The 15,166-nt window shown below is 45.7% G+C and overlaps 1 protein-coding gene across 1 annotated transcript in view; it reads left to right on the top strand.

The window, feature by feature from the left end:
- The window catches only part of USP9X (ubiquitin specific peptidase 9, X-linked), a 92,292-nt gene that overhangs the window by 64,062 nt on the left and 13,064 nt on the right, over positions 1–15,166 (top strand). Inside the window, exons 35-40 of the mRNA XM_015418482.1 lie at positions 606–729; positions 1,412–1,637; positions 2,140–2,269; positions 4,010–4,195; positions 7,848–8,068; positions 14,738–14,826. Of these exons, the coding sequence (XP_015273968.1) occupies positions 606–729; positions 1,412–1,637; positions 2,140–2,269; positions 4,010–4,195; positions 7,848–8,068; positions 14,738–14,826 (976 nt within the window). The remainder of the gene's footprint in view (positions 1–605; positions 730–1,411; positions 1,638–2,139; positions 2,270–4,009; positions 4,196–7,847; positions 8,069–14,737; positions 14,827–15,166) is intronic.

Below are 15,166 nucleotides of genomic sequence, written 5' to 3'. Positions count from 1 at the left end.
AGTGAGAAGTGAAGGAAGCAAGGAAAGGAGAGGATATGGGGGCTGCTGGGAGGAGGGAAAAAGGAAATAGTGTGGAAAAGATGATACAGTGGAAAATGAGGTGCCCATTGCAACTCTTGCAGGTTCCCCACTTTGTAATTGACCCTGGCCTGGCCTGGCCTGGCAACTGGCCCCATGCAGTTGGGCCACAGTTTTCTGGGTAGAGGCTGCCAGGAGTAGGAAAGGAGCGAAAATCGATGATATGGGGTCATATAAAGTTAGGTTGGTGGGTGGGTAGGAAGGAAGGAGAAAAGGAGGCAGGTAAATGGGAGAGGTTATGGGGGCTTTCAGGGAAAGGAAATAGGAAATAGGGGAGAAAATGAGATGACCCCTTCCCCCACAAGTCCTTGGAAGTTCCCACTTATATAGATCTAAACTTGACCTTGTTAGTCAGTAATGCTAAGAAATTCTGAAAGGGCTGGGTTGTCTTAATTTTAATTAAATTTTAATATATTAGAATTTAATCCAAGAATCAGACTGCGTTATCAGGCTTCAGCAAGCAAGAATAATTTGTTATAATGATGTGATAGAAATGTCACAATGCCTTATGTTCCATTTTTCTTTAGGACAAGATCATCTATTGCCTGAAGCGGAGGAAATAACCATGATTAGTGTTCAGCTTGCTGCTAGATTTCTCTTCACCACAGGATTTCATACAAAGAAAATAGTTCGTGGTCCTGCCAGTGATTGGTATATGGCTTTAAGAATAATTCTACAGCAGTATTAAAAAGTTTGTAGAGTAGTGTTTATATATGTTGTAGAATGTAATCTAAGAACTGGAAATGCAGAAGATAAATTTAGATATTGACATAGTTGATGCTAATCAGGGTTCACTATGAATCAGGGTTTGATGTTGATTATCTGCTCTGATTAATACTGGCACTGATATGATACTATGGGGTGGTACTGTGGTATGGCACTGACCTGATACTGTGGTTAACATAAAACCTATAGTGGCGAGATTGGGGAGGAAACATAGGATCCCATATCCTGCTCACCTAACCAAGGTTAAACAATTGTCTTTTTCTGTTACTTCAGGTTTTTTTCCCTGGGCCCATTTGGAGGAGGGCGGCATAAATGTTTCAAATCAATTGTGTGTGTGTGCATGCGCACAACACATGATACCATATGAAAGCTGCAGTTGCATATGTGCTTACATTGGAGTAATTGTCACTGAACACAGTGGCTTGTAATTACAAGTAAATAGTTGCACTGTGAATAGCTCAGAAGAGGTTCCCCTATAGGAACGAATAGTCTGTTTAAATGGTATGCTGCTTAACACAGTGCTATAATTGAGCTGTCAGCCTAAATATGTAAGAGTCTGTCTTCTTGAAAATGTAGTGATGCTGTTCATTTAATATTTCTGTTTCAGGTATGATGCTTTGTGCATACTCCTTCGTCACAGCAAGAATGTACGTTTTTGGTTTGCACACAATGTCCTTTTCAATGTTTCAAATCGCTTCTCTGAATACCTTTTGGAATGCCCTAGTGCAGAAGTGAGAGGGGCTTTTGCAAAACTTATAGTATTTATTGCACATTTTTCATTACAAGATGGGCCATGTCCTTCACCTTTTGCGTCACCTGGACCTTCTAGTCAGGTATGCTTAGTTCTACAACCAGAATAAAACATGAAAGTAATATTGGAAATTGTCAGTATATATTAGAACCACCATAATCCCTTTATGATAGAAAGTATCTTAGTCTTAAAGAAAATGTCACTTTAAGGAATTTACTGATTTTATGTGGTATGGTATTTGTTACATTTCTTGAAGGTGATTATTTGACTTCTCTAAGTCTCATATCAAATACTTAGGTTAGGGAAGTCAAAGGCAGCAAATAAAGCTTAACATATCACTCCATTACACCACATGCTGTAAACACTGAATAGTTCAGCCACAGAAGGAGGGGGACTGGATGTCATCACTTGGACGTAATTAACGATTAAGCAGGTTTCATTACATTCTGTTTGCAAGCATGTGTGTCTCAAGCATAGTTTTTCATCTAAAAGAGCAATGTTAACTTGCCTTCCAGTATATATATGTTCATATGTGTTCAGTCGCTGGAACCACTTAAAATTATTATGCCTTTTTTGATTTGTAGGCCTATGACAACTTAAGCTTGAGTGATCACTTGCTGAGAGCAGTACTGAATCTTCTTAGAAGGGAAGTGTCTGAGCATGGGCGCCATTTGCAACAATATTTCAATCTGTTTGTGATGTATGCCAATTTAGGTAATGTGCTGTCGTTCATCTTTAAAAAGTCTTCACACATTAATCTTAGTGTTCATATAACTGCATTTGCTTGTAGTCTTGTTGTTTAAGCCGTACCTCTTTGCCTTGCCTTTGTTCATATTACCTAAATACATATAAGTTTTTGTGGCAAATCTTCTATATAGTACCCTAAATTTAATGATGCTGTACAAATTGTTATTTAAAGCAGTGGTTTCAAATTCTGAGGAGCCCCAGGGTTTGTTGAAACAGTGATAAAAGCTGTAATGGTACATTAGCTTCCTTGAAAGACAGTTTCCCAGTGTCTGTCAAATACACATATACTGGGGAGTTTTAGATGTCTTAGGGTGCACATTCAGCATATAGAAGGCAGTGATGAACTCTAAAAGTCTGTCCTTTCTCCTCAGAAGTAATAACAGTACTCAGGGATACTGTGGAAAGGATTCTCTCTGCATGTGAAATCCGTTCAGATGAGTCAGGCATTTTAGGTAGTGATGCAAAGCACAAGAAAGAAGCATGGAAAAGCTCCCAGAGATTATTTTTAAAAGTTCAAGGGAACTTTACAGTCCCAAGCCTGGGGGTGCTGCTGAGAGAAGCACCTCAGCCTTGAGTGCAAGGAGCTGTGCATGGCAGTAACTGTGTGTGCCCAAGCTTGAGGAAGCTTCTAGACCCAGCAGCCGAAGCTCCCATCACATACTCTCTCCTCCCATCCTTGTGACTGTTAATTGGCCCACTCCTAATCCGTCTATAGTCACATAGGCTAGAGGAGTGTTTACAGAGGGGATATGAGGTTCTAAGATTTAGCTCAGCAGGTTGGCTGGTTTCTCTGCTGGGTCAAACAAACTCAAGGATGGCATGGATCCGTTGTTCCCAAGGCTCAAGAACTTCCTTAAATTACATTTGTTGGGTTCACTTTTACATACTGCAGCCCCATGGAACCTTAGGAATCTGGATCTTCTGCACAGCTCTGCCTGCGTTACAATTAGGACATAGAAAGTGGAGAACAACTTTTGATTTTCATTGGATTGGCTTAACAGTTCAACAAAAGGTTTTTTCTTTTCAACCATGCAGATTTTGACACACAAAAATGAAACTAATGGAAATGTGACTCAGATTTAGAAGAGCTGACTTAGGGAGAGTTAAAGTTGGCTATGCTAAACACATTTTGTGAACATAACCCTGACCTGGATAGCCCAGGCAAGCCTGATCTCGGAAGCTAAGCAGGGCTGACCCTGACAAGTATTTGGATGGGAGAGCTCCAAAGAATAGCAGTGCCAGGAGGCAGAGGCAGGCTATCAAGCCACTTCTCAGAACGTTTCCCATGCCCCAGTAGGAGTCTCCAGAGGTCGCTATGACTTCCAGGCATGGACGCTCGCACACAAATGCAAAAATACCAAAAAAGAAAAACAAATTTTGTGAACATATTCTAACGTTTGTCAAATCAGAAATGTATTAAGTAGTTTTTACTGAGTCCAGCTGAATTTTTGAGAGTAGCATGAAATGCTCATTGATGGATTTCCCAAATGGAAAAAAAAGTCTGAAGTATGGTTGGAGAAGTAAAAAGTGAGGGTCCTAAACACTGATTTATTTCATAAAATATACTTTATTACATCTGCTAAAAAGTCAAATGCTTCAATAATTATGTATTCGGTGAAAGTTAAAACAGTGAGTCTAACAAGTTAACATGTATCTAAGCTATTACAGTTTAATTACTTTCCCCCCTCTTTCCATGTTTCCTTGTAGGTGTAGCAGAAAAAACACAGCTTTTGAAACTAAATGTACCTGCAACATTTATGCTTGTGGCTCTGGATGAAGGTCCTGGTCCTCCAATCAAATACCAATATGCTGAACTGGGCAAATTGTACACTGTTGTGTCCCAGCTAATCCGCTGTTGCAATGTGTCATCACGAATGCAGTCTTCTATAAATGGTACAGTTAACTTTAAAGTTTATCAATAGACAATACAAGAGGGGACCCACAACAAAATGTTGCATAAGGTGTTGTGTTTCAGTTTGCAAACATACAAAACACCTCTTTCTATTCCCACAATCTGAGGCTACACTCAGCAATAAGGGACAGTTCCCAGTTTCAGAAAATAGTCCTGGAACTTCCCACCACAGTTGCCTATCCGGCCTCTAGAACAGTGGTTCTCAACCTGTGGGTCGCGACCCCTTTTGGGGGTTGAACGACCCTTTCACAGGGGTCGCCTAAGACCATCGGAAAACACAAATTTTCGATGGTCTTATGATAGCAACGAAAATAATTTTATGGTTGGGGGTCACCACAACATGAGGAACTGTATTAAAGGGTTGTGGCATTAGGAAGGTTGAGAACCACTGCTCTAGAATACAGTGAAAGAGGGGGGCGAAATGGGAAAGAAATTGAAAGAAAAGGAAAGAAACAGATGGAAAGAAGGGGGGGAAGCAAATAGATGGGGAGAGAGTAAGGAATAAAGCCGTCTGGGTCTGCCCAATCCTTCCCTTCCCACCCAAGCCAGCCAGCAGCCTCCCCCCCCCCAACAGATCCTGCATGCAGCCTGGGCAACCCCGGGTCCTGTCACTGCCACTACCCTCCCTAATCCTTCCCTCCCCACCCAGGCCAGACAGCAGCCTTCCCCCCCCCCAAGAGATCCTGCACACAGCCTGGGCAACTCCTGGCGCACCACTGCCGCTACCCTCCCCCATCTTTCCTTTCCTACCGAGGCCAGCCAGTGGCAATAGCGGGGAGCCCTGTCTTGCTCCCAGCTGCTGGGCCTGCCGAGGCTTTCCAACTCCGGCAGTGGCAGGGGGCCCTGTCTGGCTGCTAGCCACTGGGCCCACCAAAGCTTCTCCCCCCCCCCAACAGTGGTAACAGCAGGAAGCCCTGTCTGGCTCCCAGCCACCAGGCCTGCTCCCCCCCAGCAGCAATGGCGCGGACCGCTATCTGGCTCCCAGCTGCTGGGCTACCGAGGTGTTTCCCCCTGGACGGTTTGTGCAGCAGTGAGTCCTTGCGGCTCCAATGGCTCTTCCCGGTGGTCATAGCGGCAGCACAGGCAGCGGTGCGGCTTCCCTTGGGTGGATCAGTAACTCTGCCCACGCATAGAGAATGCCGTTTTACTTTTGGGGGGATTTAAGTATTCCCCGTATATTTTTTAAATGTCAGATTTTTGTGCACACCTGGGGAGTGCCCCAAGTGTGCAGGAATTTCTGTTGAGCCTCCATGTGCCCCTGATCTCCAGAGATAAGTATCTGCATGCACAGGGACCCTTGGCTATTAGATATATAGATTAGTGATGAGAAGAATGCTGTAATTTGTTTGTCTGTTGTCTATTATATCACCTTGTTTATACCAAAGGACCAACTGTCATAGGAGGAACAGTAAGGAAAAATTGTAAATACAAACTGTGATCTTAGTTCTGTTACTTTGAAATTGTAACTCTTTCAAGACATCATGCTAAATTGCTAGTTCTGGCCATAGTTGTTCTCAGCAGTGCTACTCATTTTGGGAGATGGCAGTATTCAGCCACTCACTGTTTAGAACCAAAGGAGGAAGCATGTCTGAAACCAGATCATATGGGGTCTAAAATATGTGGGGATGCAGCTCATTTTTTAGTTTATTTTTATTTGTTTACATTATTTATAGTCCGCCTTTCTCACAGGGATTTGGCAAATTACACACAGTGAGCTAGTGCAGTCAACAAAATGGGACATTCAATAGCCAGTGCCAGTAGGATTTTAGAAGTCTGGAACCACCAGAAAGAACTGAAGCTTAGCATAAGTATTCACATGACATATGAAGCTGTACAGAATTACATAAATAAGATCCTACCTACAATAAGCTATACACAGCAGTATTGAGTGGGTTCCTAATCACTTATCCAGGCAAGTTTGTATAGTGCAACCCTATTACCTGAGCAGAAAAGCCCTCTTGAATAGTTCAGTTTTACATAGTTTGCAGAAAGCTAAGAGAGTGGGAGCTTTCCTGACCTCAGGCCAGACATTCCACAAAACGGGAGCCACAATGGAAAAATGCACATATAAAGGCAGTTGGTGACTTTGCCCATTTGTAGGTTGGCACCTGTTGAAGACCTGCTGACTTGAGCAAACTTGTCGTAACGAAACAGAGAGAGAGAGGCAGTCCCACAATTAAGAGGGCCCAAGGCCATGAAGAGCTTTATATGTGATAGCTAATATTTTAAATTGAGCCTGGTAACAGATGGGCAGCCAATGGAGTGTCTGCAAAACAAGAGTAATATGCATGCTCCATCTAGCTCCCGTTAATAGCTGAGCTACAGCATTCTGGAACAGTTCATGTTTTTGAGTTGATTTTGAACAGAGACCAATCTACAGTGTGCTACAGTGGTCTAGTCTTGATGTTACTGTGGCATCAATCTAGGTGGCCAGATCAGCATGGTGTGATGGTTAAAGTGTAGGACTAAGATCTGGGAAACCCAGGTTCAAATCCCCACTCTTCCATGAAAGCTTGGGCCAGTCACTGTCAGTCTAACCTACCTCACAGGGGGGTTGTGAGGATAAAACAGTGGCAACGAGAATGATGAAAGCCGCTTTGGGTCCTCATTAGGGAGAAAGGCAGGATATAAATAAAGTAAATAAAAGTAAGGGGCCATTTTACAGGCTAGGCTGAGTTTGTAGAAAGCTTTTTGCAGCTGCATTAACTTGCCTCTCCAGTAATAAAGCTGGATCCAGTATGACTCCAGGGCTTTTAACTGAGTCAATAAGGGTCAGTTGAACTCCATCAAAAGTGGGGGAACAGTGCCCTTCAAGACCTTCTCCTTCCCAACCAGCATTACCTCTGTCTTTTCAGGATTTAGTTTCAATTTGTTCGCTTTTATCCAGTTAACCATCATGGCCAGGCAGCACTTCACGGTCTCTACTGCGTCACCAGGAGATCTGGATAAGGATATATACTGCTGAATATTGTCCACATATCGATAACAGCCAATCCCAAAGCTAAAAATGGTTTTTCCCAAGGGTTTTACATAGAGATTGAAGAGCACAGGGGATAGAACTGTGCCCTGTGGAACCCCACAAGATCGTTCCCACACCATTGACAACTGGTTTCCAGTTGCCTCTTCTGCCATATGTATGTATATGTATGAACACACAAACACAGAGATTTTTATAGATATATGGATAGACTGGTAGATAATTCCCCTGCTTGTAGATCACCATTGGCTGCTCTAAAATGCCCCTTGAACTTTCCAAGTAGATTTTGGAAGGGTGAAGGAGCACAGACTTGCTACATGCATGCAACTTTGAATATTAGAAATACTTACCCTGGTCTGAAGACTGTTTCTCCAGTAAATATATGTGAGTTATTGGAGCTCAGTACTTTATAACTTGTCTTTTGCTTTGAAAGATCATTCTGTTAATTGCTATACAATGAACACATTCCACATTTTGGCAGTGCTAGTAGCAAAGAGGCAGAAAGGGCTAGCTTTCAGTCTTTCAAGTTTCCTTATATATTTAATGTACCATAAGAATTTTCCATGAAGCAATCCAGAAGATATTATTGATGGATTTATGGTACTCTATAGACTTTTGCAGTTCAAAGCTAATAGTAAATAAATGTTTCTTCTTAGGTAATCCTCCACTTAGCAACCCCTATGGTGATCCTAATTTATCACAACCAATTATGGCACTACAGCAGAATGTGGCAGACATTTTGTTTGTGCGAACTAGTTACGTGAAAAAAATAATTGAAGACTGCAGTAACTCAGAAGAGACCATCAAACTACTTCGCTTCTGCTGCTGGGAGAATCCTCAGTTCTCATCTACAGTCCTCAGTGAATTACTTTGGCAGGTAAATATGCATGAAGAATGAAAAGGCAAAGTGTATTTGTTACAGTGCATTGTATACAGAGAGGTCACTTAAATGATATCCTACTCAAGAATGGGAAACCATCTAAGTTTCCATCTAGTAATCTTGAATGTCAGCCTAAGGGTTTATTCACTTTGAGTTTAGAATCCTGTTGAAGGAGATTAACTCTAGCAACTTCTGGTACAATTTACAGTGGCTGGAGCAGCGCACAGACCTGGCTTTATTTTCCTCTTCCCTTGTCCTGTGCTGAGGAAAACGGCTAATGCTGCTACACAGTCTGTTGTTCTCAGGTCTGACAGCTGCAGCAGATAGAGTTTGAAATTAGTTCTTGACTGTGTTGATGAGAAACAACTTCAGGTATAAGTGTAAATTAGCACGCTTCATACTAGATTGTCAAAAAAGTAAATAATGCCTGAACAAACAATATTAAAACTAGCAATTTAGTATATGTGCTGCCGAAGTGAGCACTATTAAAACTAGCATAATGTGAGGATTACTTTTATTTACAGTTAATGATTAATGATTACTGTTCCATACAGTATCCTGTTGGCTGTAATCCTGATTTAAGAAGGAAAGATACCTTAAAGCTGTTCAAAGTTACTGTAAAAACAATTATGTTCCCATGCAGTTATAAAGCATTACTTACCAAACTCAGAGTTTGTGGCCTATGACATCCCTTCTTTACTGCATTTACTACTTGCAAATAGTCTTAGCTTTAACCCCTCTATGGGTCAAACTAGATCTTTGGGATCTTCTTCGTGGTCTCTGTGCATCACATCCATGGGATTATGCGCCTGCACTGATCCGAATCGGTGGTATGCAAAGCTCACAAAGGGATTTTTGCGCCTCTCTCCCAGGCATGCGCGGGAACCCCACTGCACATGCCTAAGGAGGAGGGGTGCGGACATCCCGCCAGTTCTTTTCTGACCTCCGTGCTGTTAACAGCTCGTTTTCTGCTGGTCGGTGAAGAAGCGTTTTTTCCTCTCACGAGGAATTAATCAAATAGTACTTTTTTCGCTTACAGCGTTTATTTTATTTTGTTCTTTAGAAATATATATATAAAAGGATTTTTCGTTGAGGGTTACCGCTGCCTCAGACGGCTCCCCCCCCCCCCGAGGTAAAATTTCACTTCATCGAAGGGCTTTTTTCTTTTGGCTAAAAGAGGGGGCTGTTTCAAACTGTGTGTTGGCTGTGGCAGCGAACTTGCCCCTCGTGATGGCCACACACTCTGCATTATTTGCCTTGGGGAGACTCATCGCCCAGACGCGTGCCGCCATTGTGCGAAGTTCTCGAACCAGACTCAGAAGAACAGGGCTGCGAGGCTTTGAGTAGCGCTTTGGGAATCGGCATTGACCCCCGTGCCTGTGGGACATATGTCAGCCAAGACTCCTTCAATCTCCTAACCAACGACGACCATGTCAACATCGGGAGGTATCTCGGCACCGAATCTCCCACACCATGCAAAGTCAGCATCGGACAGGGGACAGTCTTCTAAGCGCTTGGCGTCAAATGAGGCCTCTTCTGCCTCTACACCGGCCAGAAAGGAGAAAAAAGAGAAGCACGAGAAAGCTAAGTCTTCTCTCACCGGCACTGTGCATAAGTCTCAGAATCTGAGTGGCGAGAAAGTGCAATCGGGCTCTGCATTACCCCCTCTTCAGCGGGTGCAACCTGACGTCGTTGATACTCCAGTACCAGAGCTGCCTACGATTGAGTTATTGGACTCACCCATCCGGCACCTGAAACACACACACACACCGATATCGGAGGCTTCTGACAACTCCAGACCAATTTCAGCCTCACTGCTTGAAGTCGAGAAAATGGTCCCCCATCGGCCCCGTAGGGATCATTCCCAGTCACTGATTTCCTGGGAAAGTGATCGGTCAGCACCGGGCTCTCGACACTGTCAATCCCGATCGCCCAGACACGAGAAGTATCAATATCGCCCTGAGGAGTGACCAGAGTACCATCATTCCAGGCCCATGCTCTTGTACTCGCCTAGATGGGAATTGAGACCGCACTCCCCAACCTACTTTGACCCACCTGTACCGTGGAACTGTAGGGGACACATGCCTTGTTGGTTCACATCATATCCGATGTCAGTATCGATGCCATGGCTGGCGCCTAGGCCACAGTTGGACTGGGATCGTGGATCACATCGTTGACACTCTCCCCACCATAAATCTAAGCCTTCCGCATCGCAATCCAAAGGCCTTGTCACCCACCCTCTCCGTTTCGCCCCTGCTTTACCACCGAAGGTCACTCTGGTACCGGATATCCTTGCATCACCGGTATCGCCTTCCAGATCCTCAGTCTCCGATACCGGCACCAATGATTCGGAACACCACACATCGCTTGAGGATCCTTTATCAAAGCCTATGGTGTCAGACAATCTACCGATCTCTCCTTCGGAGGATCTTTCTTCATAAGGAGATTTGGTCAAGAGGATGGCACATTCTCTGGGTCTATTGATCGTCCAACCCTAACCCTCGGTGTCGGACGCTGTCTTCGATGTCATGCAGATCGATACCTCCATGTCGATTGCTCTCCCGATGTCAACCGTCCTCTTACAGGCAGCTAAGGCCCCGTGGGACAAGCCTTCCTCTGCTCCAGTGTCATCCAGACATCTGGATCATATGCATCGGGTCCAAGAGACGGAGGCTGAATTCCTCCATATCCACCCCAAGCCCAACTCCATGGTCGTGTTGTCTGCCTCAAAGAGTAAATGTACCCTTGCTACCCCTTATGATAAGGAGAGCAAGAAGTTAGATTACATTGGTCGTCATTTTTACTCGGCGGGAGCCCTCAGCATTAAGACATCTAACTATGTCACGCACATGGGCCGTTACCAGTACTCGTTCTGGGAGCACTTTACCAACCTTTTGTCCTTGGTATTCCTGGCTGAGAACCACCATGCTCCCTGCTGACACCAGGGCGTACATAGAGGACTTACCTTTTGATGGCCTAGGTCTCTTTCATGCGTCCACTGATTCGACGCTCCAGGACATGGATAAGAGCATTAAGGTCTCAAGGTCACTGGGGGTCTCTGCCCCCTCTAAGCCCTTTCATCCTCGCTCTTGGTCTCGTTACGGCTCCAGACATCAATACACTAAGCCGTTGCTGGATGAGGGCTACAGGCCACGTTGGTCCCCGTCTGCAGACAGACAGCAGTACCAGGCCAGACAAAGATACGGCTCTGGACAGCAACTTGTCAGACCGAAACAACCCAAACCCGGCAAGTAGGGCCTTTGACTTCCGCCTGTCTACCTCTTCCGACCCTACCCGCCTCCATCCCTGTTTGCAGGCCTGGGCCACCATTACGTTGGACCAATGGGTCCCTTCCATCCTAGCCAAGGGCTATTCCATCGAATTCATGGAACTCCCACCTCTTCCTGTAGTCGTCACCACTCCCCCATCGTCATTTCTCCTCAAAGATGTCGCCACACTTCTGTCAAAGGGTGCTATAGAACCCGTGCCTCTAGATCACCAGGGACTCGGTTTTTATTCCCAGTACTTCGTGGTTCCTAAAAGGGACGATGGGCAGAGGTCGATCTTAGATCTTTGCGGCCTCAATGCCTATATACAGTACCAAAGATTCAAAATGACATCCCTACCAGTCATTCTGCCTCTCCCAGGGATGTTGGATGGCTACCCTTGACCTCAAGGATGCCTATTTCCACTTAACTGTCCCCCGCCCATCACGAATACCTCCGATTTGCGATAGGAGACAGCCACTACCAATACAGGAGTATACTGTTTGGCCTCAGCACGGCCCTGCAGGTCTTTACCAAGACGGTGGTGGTGGTTGTGCCACATCTCCGCCTCTGTGGCCTGACGATGTTCCCGTAGCTTAGATGCCTGGCTTCTGGTTGCCCCTTCCAGGGACCTTCTGGGCCTAATGGTGGCTACAACTGCAGTCCTTCGCTTTGCAAAGCTGCAAATGCGACCACTCCAGCTTTGGTTTATTCGGCACTTCAAGCCCCTACGAATGTCCCAATCAGTTCGTCTTTCCCCGCCACAGGAGGCGCGCGACTCCCTCCTATGGTGGACGCAGTCAGACAACCTGACGGAGGAGATCCCTTTCCATCCTCTCACTCCTACTCTCACCCTCACAACCGAAGCCTCGCTGTGGGGCTGGGGAGCCCACTTCAATGGCCTCTCCGTAGGTCACAGGTGGGATGTTGTGACCTCAAGGAAACACATAAACTTTCTGGAACTTTTGGCAATCAAACTGGCCTGTCAATGTTTCCAGCCTCTTCTCACAGGACAATGCGTAACTGTCTTAACCGACAATACGGCGGCCCTCAGTTACATCAACAGGCAAGGGGGAACGGTCTCCCACAGTCCCTGACTCCTGGCTCTAGACCTTTGGGCCTGGTGCATGCCTCTGCACATCTTTCCCATTGCCTCACATATTGCTGGCAAGGCCAATGTGCATGCGGATCTGCTAAGCAGGGGTCTCTCTCAGCGTCACGACTGGGAGCTGAACTGGACCTACCTACGTCCCGTGTTTCAAAGGTTGGGTACGCCTCACATCGACGTCTTCGCCACCAGGTGCAACTCGAAGTGCAACCTGTTTTGCTGCAGAGCGGCTCAGGATCCCAAGGCTTTGGGAGACGGACTCCTGTACCCATGGAACAACAACTTCCTATATATGTTCTCGCCTCTGCTGCTGAGGATCGTCCAAAAACTCATGAGGGTCCATTCGAGGTGCATCCTGATCGCCCCCTGGTGGCCGAGGCAACCTTGGTTTGCCAATCTCCTCTCGCTATCCAAGGCACACCATGCCCTCCCACCAGGTTCCAGATCTGCTCCTGGCAGAGGGAGGAGCTCTGTTACTTCACGAAGTATACAAGCTCAAGCTAACAGCTTATCTCGTGGACACTTAACATTCTCAGACAGAATCACCACTGTGCTACTCAATGCCAGGAAAGATTCTACGCGACGTTCCTACAGTGGGAAGTGGGGTCGCTTCTTGGCCTCCATACAGCCCTCTGACATCCCCCCAGCTTCTGTTGGGATTGACCAGGTCTTAGACTTTCTGCTCTCACTGGCAGAGAAGGGCCTCTCGCACTCCTCAATCAGGGTGTATTTGTTGGCAATTTCTGCCTGCCATCCGGGCTTTTCCGTTTTTTCTCACCCGGTCTCAAAGAGATTTATGAAGGGTCTCCTCCACTTGTATCCACCAATCCGTTCACCGGTACCCTTGTGGGATTTACCGCTGGTGCTCCACCATCTCATGGGGTGGCCCTTTGAGCCCATGGCGACTTGTGAGCTAAAGCATGCAGCATGGAAACTGCCTTTCTCGTCGCCATCACCTCGGCCATGAGGGTGGGCGAACTCGTGGCCCTGCGTCATGACCCACCCTTCCTTGTTTTCCTACCGGACGGGGTGAGACTGATGCCTGACATATCTTTTCTAAGGTGGTCTCCGAATTTCACCTAACTTTGGAGATCTTATTGCCTAATTTCTTCCCTAACCTGGAAGATGGACAACAGCGTCTCCTCCACACTCTAGATGTTAAGAGAGCGCTGCTTTTTTACCTAAATAGGACACGTTCAAGTAGGAGGGACAATCATTTATTCGTCTCCTACTCCAGTCACTCCGCAGGGCTAAAGATCTCAGCACAACATCTATCCAAATGGATTGTCAAGACTATTAAGCTGTGCTACCTGCTGGCTAAGCACCCATTACCTTTGCCTGTGTGAGCACATTCCACAAGGATGCGTGGCTACATCCACTGTCTTCTTGAGGGGTGCTTCCCTGTCGGCAATCTGTGGGGCTGCGACATGGTCTACTCCGAACACCTTCATCAAGCACTATGCTGTTGATGTTCGTGAGTGCCACAGAGTGGACCTTGGTCATCTAGTCCTTTCATTGGCAGAGCATTGAATTTGCGACAGCTCCCACCTCCAGGTGAGCCACTGCTTTTCAATCTCCCATGGGTGTGATGCACAGAGACCACAAAGAAGATAAACAAGTTGCTTACCTATAACTGATGATCTTCGAGTGGTCATCTGTGTGGTCACACCACCCGCCCAACCTTCCCCACTGCTGTCGCTTCAGTACTTTTCTTCTGTTATTGACATGATAGTGGTCAGAAGGGACTGGCGGGATGTCCGCGCCCCTCCTCCTTGGGCATGCGCAGTGGGGTTCCCGTGCATGCCTGGGAGAGAGGCGCGAAAATCCGTTTGTGAGCTTTGCATACCACCGATTCGGATCAGCGCAGGCACATAATCCCCTGGGTGTGACTGCACAGATGACCACTTGAAGATCATCAGTTACAGGTAAGCAACCTGTTTTGTTTTTGTTTTTTACGATTTGTGTCTCTGTTCTCTAGACAGAATATTCCACATGAGCAGGAAAAATGGGAAGATAACCCCCCCCCATCATTGTTTTGGTGTGGGAAAATGGATTGAGGGGAAGGCAGGAGCTTTTCCTCCCCCTCTACACCCCAGCACTGCTGTTTAGAGCCCATTTGGGCACTCCTTTATTTTTAAAAAGTCATTCTGTGCAGCTGCTTTGTGCCTGTCAGGAACCTGGTTGGGTGTGGGGAAACTAGACCCAGCTCTTTAAATACCCTGTATAATTTGGCCCTATATTATACCTTATCACAACTTTTATGTCTTCCTCATGCTTCACTCCTTTTTTCAGGTTGCTTATTCTTACACATATGAACTTCGGCCTTATTTAGATCTGCTTCTGCAAATCTTGTTAATTGAGGACTCTTGGCAAACACACAGGTTAGCATTTGTATTTTTGTGTTTGGTTTTTTTCCTTTCAGAATTCGGGATGTGTGAGGGAACCTTTGTGTTTTACTTTAAGGGCAAATAAATTTTACTCGTGTTCTGGAATTGGCCAACAAAACCTTAAACAGTATCCAAAATAGCTATAATGAAAACATGTATGTTATAAACAAAGGGTAATAATGATTTTTCTCTAACATCCACACACACCTTAGTATGAACTTTTTACCATTCACAGACTTTGTTTGACTTGCGCAAGTGCAATTTTGACCCAATCCTCCTTGCTGCAGGCCCTTGTGCCGCACGACATATTGCTCTGGGGAATCCTTCAGCCCTC

The sequence above is a fragment of the Gekko japonicus genome, unplaced genomic scaffold, assembly GCF_001447785.1.
Source record: "Gekko japonicus isolate JY-2015 unplaced genomic scaffold, Gekko_japonicus_V1.1 scaffold202, whole genome shotgun sequence".
Taxonomy (NCBI): Eukaryota; Metazoa; Chordata; class Lepidosauria; order Squamata; family Gekkonidae; genus Gekko; species Gekko japonicus.
This window is presented reverse-complemented; position numbering and strand designations above follow the sequence as displayed.